The 15,611-nt window shown below is 48.5% G+C and overlaps 1 protein-coding gene across 3 annotated transcripts in view; it reads left to right on the forward strand.

The window, feature by feature from the left end:
- The window catches only part of LITAF (lipopolysaccharide induced TNF factor), a 111,733-nt gene that overhangs the window by 18,413 nt on the left and 77,709 nt on the right, over positions 1–15,611 (forward strand). For all 3 annotated transcript variants that reach the window (XM_067706629.1, XM_067706631.1, XM_067706630.1), the window contains one exon: positions 14,376–14,840. In XM_067706629.1, the coding sequence (XP_067562730.1) occupies positions 14,801–14,840 (40 nt within the window). In that variant the 5' untranslated portion in view covers positions 14,376–14,800. The remainder of the gene's footprint in view (positions 1–14,375; positions 14,841–15,611) is intronic.

Genomic DNA, 15,611 nt, shown 5'->3' on the forward strand with positions numbered 1-15,611 from the left:
AAGATGTGCAGCCAGGGAGGGGAACTAACACCCATCATTGTCAAGGCCACTGTGCATGGACCTCCTACCGTGAGCCTTGCCTCATGCTGGGTGTGCTCTGACCTGGCCCCTCACACGGACCCTTCAGGTTTTACAGCCCATTTTACAGACCAGGAGACCGGATGCAGTGTGACTTGCCCCAGGCCATGTGGCCCAAGGCAGGAGCCAAGATTTGAGCCCAGCTCAGTCTCATCTGGAAGGTTTGTCAAATCCTATTCAAGCCTCGCGAGAGTTTCGTGATGGTGGGAGATCCAGATTCTTCCCCCCCTTTCCTGCTTGCCTCCCTTCATTCGGTAAATGTCGCCACCAGCTCCCCAGTTGCTGGGCCAGATGCCCCAGAGCCATTCTGATCCCTTGGCTGCCCCCCTTTTCCAGGGGCCGGTCATTAAATGCCCCTTGACGGGCCTTGTTGCACCTTTAACACCCAGCATATCTGGCTAGTGGTTCTCTCTCCCTCCCTCCTGAGAAAAAAGGAGGAAATTAAATTGTGGCAGGTTATCATCGACCTAGAGAGAGCCGCACGGAGGTCTGCAGTCACCTTTCTCTAAAGAGGTACTTCGCATGATTGCAGTAAATGCAGTGGGTCTGGAGCCCAGGCCGGCTGGCTGGTCCCTGGTGTCCCTAAAGAACACTGCAGGACGGGCTGGCTGCTCCCACCCCAGAGGAGCTGTGGGGAGGTGGCGGTCCCCACAGCCCACCCCTTCTGCCAGAAGGGAAGTCACAGGGGGCTCAGAGTCACTACCCCACCCCTTCCTTGAAGCAGTGGCCTCTTTGGGGGCAACGTTCTAAAACCGATTATGGTGATGGATGACACAAGAAAAACCCACTGAACTTTACTCTTTAAGTGGGGGAATTGCATGGTATGTGAATTGTAGCTCAATATATCTATTTAAAACAAGAACAACAAAGCCAGGTGTTCTGTGTCTTCCCCAGGGGGTCCAGATCGGCTCAGACAAATGAAATGTGAAAAAAAAATCATGGGAACACTCAAATATTACCTGATAGCAATAATCAGAGCTAACGTTTCTTTAGTGCTGGTGACATGCTGGTTAACTCCTGTGACTCTCACCACAATTCTGTCAGGCAGACATTATTACACCCCCCTTGACAGATGGGGAAACTGATGCACACAGTGGGACCGTGCCTGGCCAAGGTCACACGCAAAGGAGTGTCAGAGCAAGGTTTGAACTCCACAGTCTAGCTCCAATATCCTCACATCCGTCCCTGATTTAGACAAGAGTAAACAGGATAAGAGTTTAATCAATAAGTGTCCCCAGCCCAAGAGTGCTCCCCCCATGTTCAGCATCGGTAAACCACAGGCTGCTCTAGTTCTAGACACCATGCTTTTACTGGAATCATGTGAAGTATATCTTTTTCTAATGATTTTTAGAAAGATTTTTATTGGAACATAGTTGCTTTACAGTGTTGTGTTAGTTTCTGCTGTACAGTAAATTGAATCAGTTATATGTATACATATCCCCCTTTTTTGGATTTCCTTCCCAGATCATTGAGTAGAGTTCCCTGTGCTATACAGTAGGTTCTCATTAGTTATCTATTTTGTACATAGTGTTGTATATATCTAATTATTCTTTAATTGAAGTATATTTGATTTACAATGTTGTGTTAGTTCCAGGTGTACAGCAAAGTAATTCAGTTATACCTACATATATATATCTATTTTTTTCAGATTCTTTTCCCTTATAGGTTATTACAAAACACTGAATGTAGTTCCCTGTGCTACACAGTAGGTCCTTGTTTATTTATTTTATATGTAGTAGTGTGTATGTGTTAATCCCAAACTTTTAATTTATCTCTCCCCCCGACCCCTTTCCCCTTTGGTAACCATAAGTTTGTTTTCTTTGTCTGTGGGTTTATTCCTGTTTTGTATATAAGTTCATTTGTATCAAATTTATTTAGATTCCACATATAAGCAATATCATATATTTGTCTTTCTCTGTCTGACTTACTTAACTTAGTATAATAATCTCTAGGTCCATCCATGTTGCTGCAAATGGCATATTTCATTCTTTGTCATGGCTGAGTAGTATTCCATCTTATAAATGTACCACATCTTTATCCATTCATCTGTCAGTGGACGTTTAGGTTGCTTCCATGTCTTGGCTATTGTGAATAGTGCTGCAGTGAACATAGGGGTGCATGTATCTTTTCACATTATGACTTTCGGCCAGGAGTGGCATTGCAGGATCATATGGTAGCTCTAGTTTTAGTTTTTTAAGGCGCCTCCATATCTTTTGAGAAAGGTGCACCTTCCTCTAAATCATCTGGTTGCAGCTCTGCCCCCACCCATTTCCCCGCTGGATTCTTCCATCACAAATCATATCATCTAAGCATTTCATTCATAAATTCTTCAGCATGTATCTCTGTGATGTGAGCTTTCTGAAATAACTACATTTTCTTTTAATCACCACTTTCACATCACACCTACAAGAAGTTCATGGTTCTGTAATATCCTCTCAAATCCCATCTTCCCACCCGACCCCGTTTGTTTTCTAAATGTGTTTAATGGTTCAAATCAAGAGACAAAGTCTGTACATTGCATTTGGCTGGCATTTCTCTTAAATCCCTTGTAAGCTATAACGATTCTCTCTTTTACTTCCTTGCCTTTTAGTCGCTGCAGAGAGTGTGAGATCCTTGCTCCTAAGCATTGATTTGCTGCCTCTTAAACAGCCTTCAGCAGAAAGTGGAGGGCTGGGCTGGGGGGTAGAGCGGGCAGGGAATGGTGGGGGCTTGGCCCAGCCTCCAGGCCTTGTGGAGAGCCTGGTATTTCCACCTTACTGGTTACCTAAAAAGAAATAAAATCAGGCCTAGGTAGAAAAGGGAGGCACATTGATGATGGCAGAAACGAAATATATTCATTTTCCCATTTGTCACAAATGCTGTCAATCCCACCTTCAAAACACGTCTGGAATCTGCCTTTTCTCTCTTGCAGTGGATTGGAGGATACGAGGGAGGAAGCGGGGAGGGGGGCGCTGGGTGGGAGGCTTCCACAGTCCAGGTGAGAGCTGCTGGTGGCCTGGGCCAGGGTGGTGGCTTTAGGTGAAGAGGGAACAGATTCCAGGAGTGTTCTGGAGGTAGGACTGGTTGGGTGCAGTGGCTGTATGGACACGGAGGGCAGGAGATGTCCAGGGTGCTTTGGATGGCAGGCTCCTTTCTCTTTGGGGAAAGCAGCCTTCTTGCCTCAAGCTCATGTACGCAGACCCCTCCTCCAAGCTCCCAGCTGAAGCTGGGGAGATGACACACACCAAAATGAGGGTAACTCACTCCTCAGCATGGACCACCAGCACCCCATGCTCAGCCTTCCAAAGAGAACGAGCCAACAGAGGAAAGAGAGAGGGTGGGACAAGGGCACGGATGCCAGAATCAGCCTCTTCCCAAGCTCCATGAGCTCGGAAAGCTCAATACCTCTCCGAGCCTTAGTTTCCCCATCTGAGCAATGGGAATGCCCATTCCCACCTGGCTGGGCATTGTGAGGAAGTAAATGGTGAGCTGCTCTGAAGTGGTGGTCTTGAGGAAGAGCGCCCACGTGGCCCCAAGAGAGTCAGGAGGATGTGAGGAGTGGCTGTAGGGAGGCTGAGCATTATGGGAGCGTGGTCTGCAGCTGACCAGGGTACGGGGCCGAGCACATCACAACTGGTCCTTGATCCCCACTGGGGTCAGCCTCTGAGCACCCTGGCACAGGTGGCCCAACAAGGAGGGACTGGGGGTACTCTCTGTGGTTCTAAACAATCCCCAGACTGGCCTGTACCAAGCCTTGGGCCATTTTCTTTATTTTCCTTTTCTACTTCGATGCTGATCATCCTGCATTAAGGAAGAGACAGCTTAGAAGATGGCTAAGGTCATGGATTCAAACCCTCACTCAGCCATCTAAGTGCTGCGTGATCTTAGGCAATTTCCTTCATCGTCTGGGACTCAGTTTGCTCATCTGTAAAACGAGCATAATCATACAAATCTCATAACAAGCTTATTGTGAGGATTAAATGATGTTAAGTAATTTTCCTAAGGGTGAGTTAATACTTGTAAAGTGCTTAGAACCGTACCCAGCAAAAGTAAATGGGAGTCTCTTCCCCCTGCACCCTGCTTCTTTTCGACATGACCTCTGTAGTCTTTGACAGTTTTCTTGATTTATGGATGACATGTCCCAGATTCATCTCATGCATTTTCTACCTGGAATCAGCTGTTTCTCAGAGGAGCCCTGTTCCTTTTGGCAATAAATGGGAGTTAGGAATCACAATCTAGACATTAGGGATGTTCATTCCCACTGGGTTATCACTGCATCTAGGCTTAAAGCTGGAGGCAATGATAATTATCATTCACATTTAAGATTACAAGGTTTTCAGTTAACTTATTTGATTTTATGTATCTCTTGTTTTATTTTTACACAGAAAACCTTTGTTCCTAACAATATTAATCCAGTTTCTTATCTTCTTTATCCTATATTATAAAGCAGACAGTTTCAACCTAATAATACCGATATAATCACTACCTGTAAGATAACTGAGCGCTGTTGAAGATTTCGTTGTGCTCCTGTTTCTTTGTGATTCTGTGGTCCTTAGGTTAAAGCCCATTAGGGATGTACAATCAAACTGCTGTTTTAAAGTCACTTCCAGTAGTCCTTCTTAGTGTGTTTGCCAAGTTGGCATTTAGTCGGGTTTACTCATTTCTGTTGGGTATTTTTATTTTAAGGGATTGCTTTTTTCGTCTTGGCTTTACAGTTTTGTAAGTTTGCATTTACGAACGAAATACTCTAAAACCAGACACACTCAGTGAAATCCAGCTTCCACATCTTTCCCTTTGGCTAATTACCTCTCTCCCCATAGGTAACAACTTTTGTTAGCTTCTGCTTTATCTTTCCATTGTTTCTTTTTGAAAATATAAGCAAATGTATACACACCCCACACATATTCAGAAGATAGAATACTTTGCATACACAGTTCTGCTCCTTGGATTCTATTTTTGCTTTTTTCACTTAATCATACATTCTGGAGATCACTCCAGTGCAGGATTAAGACAGCATCTTTGGGGGGCTTCCCTGGTGGCGCAGTGGTTGAGAGTCCGCCTGCTGATGCAGGGGACACGGGTTCGTGCCCCGGTCCGGGAAGATCCCACATGCCGCGGAGTGGCTGCGCCCGTGAGCCATGGCCGCTGAGCCTGCGCGTCAGGAGCCTGTGCTCCGCAACGGGAGAGGCCACAACAGTGAGAGGCCCACGTACCGCAAAAAAAAAAAAAAAAAAGAGCATCTTTGTTCCTTTTCACAGCTGTGTAGTGCTCTCTTCTGTGGATGTCCATTTTATTCAACCAGTTTCCTCCTGGTACATGTTTGTATTGTTTCCAGTCTTTGCTGATACTATTAGTGCTGCAATGGCAACAACAAAACCTTGTGCATACATGGATTTGTATTTTGGGGACAGATTCGTAGATACTCTCATGGGATTAAAAAAAAAAACTGTCTCTTAAGACTTTAATTTTTTGAAGCAGTTTCAGGTTCACAGCGAAACTGAGAGGACCTCGTGGGATTTTCAGTCATAACTGTGATACATGTTACCCAGGAGTTCATGGTGCTATGGGCGTGCATAACAGCTGTGCTCGTGTGTGGGTGGAGGTGCCACTTACTGAGACAGGAAGCACCGGCGGGCTCCTTTTAACCTTGTGCTATGTGGTTTAACAAGTGAGCTAGGCTTTGTGCATGGTGGCGGGAGCAGGATTCCGGGTGTGGGAACTGAGGCTGAGGCATGGAGGAGCATGCAGACAGCAGCGAAGCCCCAGTTTCATCTGATTGGGAGGCCCCAGACCGTTCTTGGAGAAGGGGGCAGGGTGGGTCTGGCACACCTGGCACTCCGAACTCCAGCTCCTTCTGAAGGGACTGTCTGTATCTCCCAGGCAGGAAGCAGGTCGGGGAGGGGACCAATGTCCACCACTGCTGACTGTAGTCCCCTCTGAACCCCGGCTGGGATAAGTGACCCCCCTGCAGACCAGGGGAAGGCAGACTGAACCTGGACCAGACTTGGGAGACACACTGACCTGGGTTCAAATCCCAGCTCTGCTCTGTGACCTTGGACAAGTTGCTTAACCTCTCTGAGCCTGTTTCCTCCTCTGTCCAGTGGGGATGAGGCAGGACCTGCCTCACTATGGTGAGGACACTGTGGAAGTGTGCATGTGAAGTGCCTGGCTGGGGCCTGGCACATAGTAGGTGCTCCCCACTGAGGAGCAGCCTCCCCTACTGCTCTGTGGCAGGGCTGGGGCTTGGCCTTTGGGAGCCCTTGTTCCTACCTTCTCTGAGCTGGAGCAGCTAGAGTAACCCACTCAACCCACTCACTTGTAGATGGTGGAGGAACCCATGGGCACGGGAGTCAGATGGCTGAGGTTCAAATCCTGGCCTTGGCATTTTCTCTCTAGCTGACTTTTTCACCTCTCTGATCCTCAGTTTCCCCATCTGTCAAATGGGGGCGATGAGACCACCTGCCTCACAGCAGTGTTGGGAGAAAGAATCGATCTCAGACATTTAAATTGCTCAGTCCAGTGCTGGGCGTGTAGTAAGTGCTGACTAATGTCACAAGAACCATGATTGGTCTGGGCATCCCACAGGGGGGCATACTGTCTGTGGTCAGCTGGACAGGCCAGAGCCTGAGGGGCACTAGGGCAGGGGGCAGGGGGTGTGCAGGCTTTGCAGCCCCTGAGCAGGCAGGCACATAGGCCCTGGTAAAGGAACATATTTTTAAGAAAGGAAACTCAGGACTCTCATACAAATATAAAATCTTTGAACATATGTCAAAGATTTTATTTGACTCATGAATTTATGAGGGAACTAGTAAGATGTTACAGCCAATTCAAAGGAGTATTAAAAAGCGCACACACACACAAACGCAGGCAATTAGGAGTGCTGAAATGAACTTACAAATAGGTGCAAAACTGGTCAGTGTGCCAGGGCAGAAATCAATTGTGTCTCTACCGGATGCAAGTAATTTGCATTTCTATGGAGGAGAATAATTTGCATTACAGTCGCTTTTCTACATCGTGTGAAATACCTTGAAGATGATGAAAGGCCAAGATAACCCAGAAGGGTGCACTAGGCAAGACACCAGTCATCTTTTTTGCCCATTTCAAAGCCTTTCAAAATTTTACACACACACACACACACACACACACACAGTCACAATCACTAACAAATGCAGTCATTCACACACATCCACATCACCTACAAGCCTCACACTGTGTGTGTGTCTTGTGTATCTCGCTGACTCTCGCTCTTTTGCACTGATGGTGGTTCAGGCTCCCACCTCCATGCCTTTGCTCAAGGTGCTCCCCTGCTAAGCACACATCCCCATCAGTCCTCTGCCCACCCACATCTTGCCCATCTCTCAAAGCTCCCAAGGAATGCCTCTCTGAGCAGGAATCCCTCTTTCCCCTCCACCCTGGTCCTTATTTCCCTCTGTCTTCCATGTACTTCCACTCAGGGATCTGTGTAGGGTAGAAGGAGCGTGGATTCCATCGTTCAGTGTGGGTCTGAATCCCAGCTGTGGCACTTCCCTGCCGCGTGACTGTGGGCAAGTCACAGCATCTCTCTGAACCTCTGTCTCCCCACCTATGAAGTGGGATGATAACAGAACCAACCTCATGGGTTGTTTTTGTTTGTTTGTTTTTTTGATGTGGACCGTTTTTAAAGTCTTTATCGAATTTGTTACAGTATTGCTTCCGTTTTATGTTTTGATTTTTTGGCTGCGAGACATGTGGGATCTTAGCTCCCCGACCAGGGGTCGAACCCGCACCCCCTGCATTAGAAGGCAACGTCTTAACCACTGGACCGCCAGGGAAGTTCCCCCTCATGGGTTGTCTTTGTTTTGTTTTGTTTTGACAATTGAATTAGCAGAGGCAGGGAATGTGCTTGGAACACACAGTAAACACTCAATAGAGGTCAGCTGTCATTGCTGCTGTGAAAATCAGGCTCCTATTCCCTTTGACTGGGTGGCCTGCAAAAGGCCTCTGTCAGCAGGTCAGTTGTAGGGGTGTCCCCTCCTAACAGCTGGAGTGGAGGGTCTTCCCTACCCGTCCCCACCCAGCTGCTGTCCATTTCCAGAATTGGGGTTAAGCAGAGAGGCTGCCGGGAGCCCCAGCCCCGGGGTGGGTGCTGGGGCTGATGGCTGCAGCTGGGCTGAAGTCCCCTGGGCTGCGGTGATGGATGGGGGGACCGGTCGGAAGTGGCTGCTCTGGACAGCAGCTGGCCAGACGCTGATGGATGTCCCGGGGGAGCAGGGATGCAGGGAGGATTGCAGAGACTGAGGGGCCGAGAGAGGCTAAAGCCCAGACCCTGGAAAAGCCTGCCTGGGGCGCAGCTGGAAGAGCAGACTGGTGGCCAGTGTTAGGCACAGAGGGCCCAGTGGTGGGTGGAAGGGGTGGAGGGTGGGCACTGGAGACTTTGGGCACTGTGTGTCCTGGACACTCCCTCCTAGAATCCCATCATGAAGCCTAAACACCTAAAGGTCCCATGAGCTTTGACATAAGGCTTTCGGGTTCCAGGCTATAAACCAATAGCAGTGTGATCCCAGTCAATCCTTATAACCACCTGGGCAATGGCTTAATATTTTCCCAAGTTTGCCTGTGGAGAAACAGGCTTAGATGGGGTCAAAGGAGCCATGATCTGTGTCAGAGCAAAGCCTTTTCTACCTCCCATGAAGCCAAGGGGTCCTCCAAGTAGCACTCAAGAACCCTTCCTGTGATCACCAGTTCTAACTTGCTTGTCCAAATTCTTTCGTTCATTCATTCATTTATTTATTCACCCATCCACCAAACCCCAACTGACTTCTTCCTCCATGCCGAGCCATGGTTGGGTCAGGGATACCCGAGTACTCAGACACAGCCCCTAACCTCACAGTGCTCAGTACCCAAGGTCAGACAGACCAAAGGCACACTATCCCAACTCAAGACCTTGGGGGTATGGGGTGGTCAGGGATGGCTTCCTGGAGGAGGTGGATCCCGAGCAGATGCCTGAAGGACAAGTCAAAGGAGGGACCCACTCTTCTCTGGGCAGGGCAGGGCAGGGAGTGGGAAGGAAAGAAGGCTTTTCAGCAGTGGGGACATTTGAGCTGTATCCTGAATGACAAATAGTGGACAGAGATACAGGCAATGTCTTCCAGCAGCAGGAATAGCACATGCAAAGGCCCAGATTTGGGAATCACCATAGGGTGAGGGGGTGCAGAGGGTGCCAGTGGATTCATATGCAGGAGCCCAGGATGGAAAAAGAAATGGTAAATGATTGGATCAGAGACAAGACAAGGCCCCAGTCTAACAAGTTCTTTGTTTTTTGGGGTTTTTTTGTGATACATTTGACATGTAATATCGTATTAGTTCCAGGCATACAACATAATGATTTGATATATGTATATATTGTAAAATGACACCACAATAAGTTTAGTTAACGTTCATCGCCTCGCATAGTTACATTTTTTTTCTTGTGATGAGAACTTTTAAGATCTCCTCTCTTAGCAGCTTTCAACTATACAATACATTATTGTTAACTATAATCACCATGCTGTATGTTATATTCCCAGAACTTATTTATCTTATAACTGGAAATTTGTACCTTTTGACCCCCTTCACCCATTTCATGCCTCCCCAGTCCTACCTGCCCCCCTGGCCTCTGGCAATCACCAATCTGTTTTCTGTATCATTCAGCTTTTTTAGATTGCACCTATAAAGTGAGATCATACAGTAGTTTTCTTTCTTTGACTTATTTCACTCAGCATAATGCCCTCAAGATCCATCCATGTTGTAACAAATGGCAAGATCTCATTCTTTTTTATAGCTGAGTACTATTCCATTGTATATGTATACCACATTTTCTTTATCCATTCATCCATCCATGGACACTTCAGTGGTTTCCATGTCTTGGCTACTGTAAGTAACGCTGCAGTGAACATGCAGATATCTTTTCGAGATAGTGGTTTAATTTCCTTAGGATATATACCCAGGACTGGAATTGCTGGACCATATGGTATTTAGATTTTTAATTTTTTGAGGAGACTCCATACTGTTTTCCATAGTGGCTGAGCCAAGTTGCATTCCCACCAGCTATGCACTAGTTCGCTTTCCTCCACATCTTCGCCAGCCCTTGTTATCTCTTGTCTTTTTTTTTTTTTCTCTTGTCTTTTTGATAAAAGCCATTCTGACAGATATGAGGGGAAAGGTTTTGAATGTTGTGAAGGGTGTGACTTTATCGATAGAGGACCACTGAGTATTGCATGCAGGAGAGTTACTCATGAGATCTGTGTTTTAGAAAGAGAACCCTGGGTGGAGTTAGGAGGGTGGATTAAAGTGGAGACTGGAGGCCACTTGAAGGTCTAGGCAGTGATTCAGGAGAGAGGATGAAGGCCCAGCCCGGGCAGAGGTGGGTGGGTGGACACAACAGCATTGAGGATGCAGAATGGACAAGGCTGGAGGCAATAATTTCCTGGGCAAATGTTACCACAGAGATGCATAGATGTCCTCCTCACCTGTTTATATGCATTTTATAAATGACAAAGCATTGGGTTCAGTTTTGAGGGGTTCAGTGGCACACTTGAGGTTCCATTAGCAGGTGGTAGAGCCGGGATGGGAACCCAGGAATGCCGGTCTAGAAACCTAGTTCTCAGTCTCCTTCTGGGTGCTTTCAGCCAAGTTGCCCTTCCAAACATGACCTGCAGGGGGTAGCAGAGAGCAGGGGACGCGCCACCGAGGCCGAGAGGACCCCGTCAGAGGCGGCTGGGCCAGCTGCGTCCGGGTTGGAAGCAGGGGACTGGGCAGTTACCGGGGAGTCAGCTCTTACCCCCAGTTTACAGAGGAGGACCCCCAGGCCCACAGAGCAGGAAGGGCTCTCCCAAGGGGTAGATCAGCCTCTCAGGATACCCCCCAGTCCAGTGCTCCTGCCGGGGAACCTGAGCTGCATTTCCCAGGGCACCAGGGGAACCTTAGAGGTCAAGAGTGGGGTCCAGGACTCCCAGACTTTCCTTCAGGAGTAGCCCCCCGGGTTTCACCACTGCCCAGCCCAGCCCCGCTGGAGGCAGGGGGATGATGAAGATGAGCCTCAGGATGTGGTCCGGGGAGTAAGCCAAGACTCCCTTAAAGACATGTTCAGGCTTCTCCCAGTGGGTGGGCGCCCACCAGGCCCCGTATAAAGGGCAATGGGGGAGGGGCGACGCCAGGTGGCGCCCTTCTGGCTGGGGCGTCCTGCGGTTCATCTCCAGACCTTTTCCATTTTCTAACTCCAGGTTTCCGGAGCAGCAGCAGCTGAAGGTCCGCGCCGTGGGATGTCTCCCTGCGGGTGGGTGGGGCCCCGTGGGTTGAGAGCGGAGGATCCAGGCTGGTATAATTTCCCCGCCTCCGTGGCCTGGGTGTCTTCCTGCTGCTAGCAGTTATCTTTAGCAAGCCAGCTCAGGGGTGGCTGGGGAGGGAGGTGAGAAGTGGGTTCAAACCCAGCAGCTGCCACTCATAGCGTGTGACCTGGGGCTCCATTCGCCTCTCTGAGCCTCTTCTGTAAATTGGGGAGGCTGAGCCCCATTTTGCCAGAAAGCACCCTTTTATGTGAAATAAAAATACCCCACATAGGCCTGGCACACAGAGGGGGCTCTGTCTCTCTCTGGCAAATCCCATATGGCCAGCTGGAGCCTGCAGTGGTGAAGCCAGGATTAGGGCTTTGCTGATAGAAAGTTAAAATATATATATATATCATATATATGATATATATATATATATGATAGTTTTTTTAATTTGGAGGAGAGATGAATTTCCCACACAAAAGAATTCCAAATTATTTACCTCGATCAGCCAGGTGATCAAGGTCACCACCAACCATGATAGGTCATCTTCAGGGCACGTACCCTTGATATGATGGTGATGAAAATGGCCTTTCACCTCTGGGGTCTTCCTCCCAAAATACACAACCCGCACTGCATGCGGGATCTGAGTTCCCTGACCAGGGATCCAACCTGTGTCCCCTGCAGTAGAAGTGGAGTCTTAACCGCTGGACAGCCAGGGAAGTCTGTCGGCCAGGGAAGTCCCACAACCCCATTCTTTTTTTTTTTTTTTTTAATTTATTTATTTATTTATTTATTTTTGGCTGTGTTGGTTCTTCCTTGCTGCACACGGGCTTTCTCTGGTTGTGGCGAGCGGGGGCTACTCTTCGTTGTGGTGTGTGGGCTTCTCATTGCGGTGGTTTCTCTTGTTGCAGATCACAGGCTCTAGGCGTGCGGGCTTCAATAGTTGTGGCACGTGGGCACAGTAGTTGTGGCTCGCGGGCTCTAGAGCACAGGCTCAGTAGTTGTGGCGCACGGGCTTAGTTGCTCCGCGGCATGTGGGATCTTCCCGGATCAGGGCTCGAACCCATGTCCCCTGCATTGGCAGGTGGATTCTTAACCACTGTGCCACCAGGGAAGCCCCCACAACCCCATTCTAATCATGAGAAAACCATCAGACAAATCCCAGGTGAGGGACTTGATAAATATTCCTGAAAAGTGTCAAGGTGATCAAAAGCCAGGAAAGTCTGAGAAACTGTCACAGTCCAGAGGAACCTACATGTAGTGTGGTGTCCTGGATGGGATCCTGGAACAGAAAAAAGACTTTAGGAAAAAAACTAAGGAAATCTGAATAAAGCACAGACCATAGTAAATAATAATGTATCAATGTTAATAACAGGGGAAGTTGGATATGAGTATATGGAATTCTCTGTGCTCCTTTCACAATTTTTCTCTAAATCTAAAACTATTCTAAAATTTAAAGTTTATTTTAAAAAATTGAGGTTGGACATGAGGCGGTTAACTTTTTATTTTACCTAATGAAGACATTAGAAACCTCACCAACGATCTCTCCTCCCCTATTGTTTCATAGAAGAAAGGAGGTTCATAACAGCAGGAAGGCCTCCATCTCAGGACGGACAAGAGTTGAAATGGAGTTAGTCCAGGTTAACGAAGAATTCAGACTCTTTATATTTCTCATTTTGCCCAGGACGCATGAGAAGTTGGGGCCTGGAGAATGTGGGCAGGGGGAGAAATGGTAGAAGAAAACCATAGCTGAGAACACCAGACGCTGGACCAAAGCTGATGTGTGACTTATAGTGTAAGGGTCTTGGGGGGAGTGATGCGTGGCAGGGTTGTCAGGCGATGGGGCTTCCAGGCCAGTAGGGTGACCAGCCATCCCGCCTGCCTAGGACTGAGGGGTTTCCTGGGCCCTGTACCTTCAGTTTTAAAACTGGGACAGTCCTGGGCAAGCTGGATGGTGGGTCACCCTAACCCAGCAGGTGGGCCAGGGGATGGGAGAGAGCACAGTCCTGTCCTGAGGGGACAGCACATCTCTCAGCAGCTGTCTCTAAACTCCTGGAAAGGGAAAGACAGGCCCTGTGTGGCTAGATCTTGTGATTTTTTATTATTTTTTTCAAGAGAAGCTAGAAATCCTTTTTTTTTTTAACACAAAAAACCCTGAAGTTTCAAATGTTTGCAGCTAATTCAAGCAACTATGAAATGCTTTTCAGGCCAAACCAGAGTGCATTTCATGTTGGCCCCCAGGCTGCCAGTTTGGGGCCTCTGAGAACACCTCTGATTTGGAGCCTTGAGCTGGTCCCTTGGCTCCTCTGAGCCTCGGTTTCCCTGACTGTGAAATGGGAAAAATTTTGCCTCCTCCAGGGCTGTTTGATCTGTCTGCAAGTCAGGTGCTCAGGCTGGCACATAGGAAGCTCTCGATCAATGGAAGTTACCAAGAAAACAGTCTAGTGGCAACAATGGAAATGTCCATCAGTGGATGAACAGACACATAGAATGTGGTCTATCCATACAATGGAATATTATTCAGCCTTAAAGAGGAATGCAGCCCTGTTACAGACACGGATGAATCTTGAAAACATTATGCGAAGTGAAAGAAGCTAGTCACCAAAGACCAGAGACTGTATGATTCCATTTACATGAAACATTCAGAATAGGCAAAGCCATAAAGACAGAAATTAGTGGTTGTCAGGGGCTTGGAGAGTTGGGGGAGGAAAACGAGGGTGGGGTGGGGTGATTGCCAATGGTTTTGGGAAGGGTGATGAGAATGTTCTCAATTGTGAGAATGGTTGCACAGTTCTAGGAATATACTAAAAGCCATTGAACTGTACGCTGTGAGAGAGTGAATTGTATGGTATGTGCATTCTATCTCAGCTGGTCCTCTTTCTGGCCCCGCCCCAGCTCCCTGTGTAACCTTGAGCATGGTATTCCCCTCACCCCCGGGCCCCCAGTTCCTGCCTGGAGAACACAGATGCTGAATCAGGTACGTTCTGAGGCTGCATCCAGCTCTGACAGCTTATGATTTTATTATGACAGATGGTTACCTATTCACCAGGGCCACCTGCCCACTGAGACCCGGGATAATACAGGCCAAAGGTGGCCCATCAGCTCGGAAACCTGTAATTCTGCGCATGCCTGACAGACCACGGGGACGGGAAGGAGTCAAGCGGACCCCGGTGGAAACCCACAGATGTTTGCAGTTGATGACAGACATGTCAACAGATGGAATGAAAGAATTTGCCAGCAGCTGTTGCCTGTTTACCAAAACTCCCTCAATGAACCTCACCTTCAGCTCTTGGGGGCGGCTGCTTGGACCCCAAGTCAGGGATGCCCTGTTCTGATGGCCACTCACCTGCTGTGTGGCCCGGGGAAAGTCCCTTGGCCTCTCTGAGCTTCAGATTCTGCATGTGTGAAAGGGAGGTGGTAATGCCTCCCTCCTAGGATGGTGCCGAAGATTCAAGATGATAACGTCTAGAGCCCTTGGCGTCGGGTCAACACCAGGTAGGTGCCCAGTCTGTGGTAGCTGTTCTGATTCTTTAACCTCTCTCGGCCTCCGTTTCCCCATCTGTAATCGGACACGGTTTATCTAGATTAGTGGTTCTCAACTGGTGGGGGTGGTGATTGTAACCCTGAAGACTTGGATGGCTATTGCAGCTGCAGGGTGGGGAGCGCTGCCTTTATCTAGTGGGTAGAATGCAGAGATGCTGCTGACACCCTGCGGTGCATGGGACAGCCCTCCACAGCAGAGGGTTCTCCAGCCCCAGATGTCAGCATGGCTGATATTGAGAAACCCTGGACTAAGCTCATCTCTGCGTTTGCCTCCAGCTGTAGATGTTTGGGTTTGATCTGCATTGCCTTGTGCTGGGAAGGGGTCTTGAGTGTGCAGTCTTTTAACCTGGACTTGGCCTCATAGAATGGCCTTGGGCCTAGAACACTTCCTTACCAGGAACTTAAGAGGCCCCTCAGCCTCATCGCCTTGTGTGAGGATGTCTTTCCTGTTTCAGACCCAATGTGTGCCCCTTTGCCCTGCTTAAGTGTGTGCGTGCGTCACGTGGCACCTGGCCAACCCCACTGCTGTATCCATCCCCTGTGGGGAGGGAATGGGGTCCTTTGTTCTGCGACAGAGGAGGGGTGCGTGTATCGGTTGCCAGGAGGAACCCGCTGCTATGGGGGCCGTATATATTTATTATTATGCAGTGTATTGTCTTTCTCCCGCCTAGAGTGTCAGCTCCAGGGGTTGTGTCTGTTTTGCTCCTGGCAGGATCTTCTGTG

Source organism: Pseudorca crassidens, chromosome 15 (genome assembly GCF_039906515.1).
Source record: "Pseudorca crassidens isolate mPseCra1 chromosome 15, mPseCra1.hap1, whole genome shotgun sequence".
NCBI classification, from domain to species: domain Eukaryota; kingdom Metazoa; phylum Chordata; class Mammalia; order Artiodactyla; family Delphinidae; genus Pseudorca; species Pseudorca crassidens.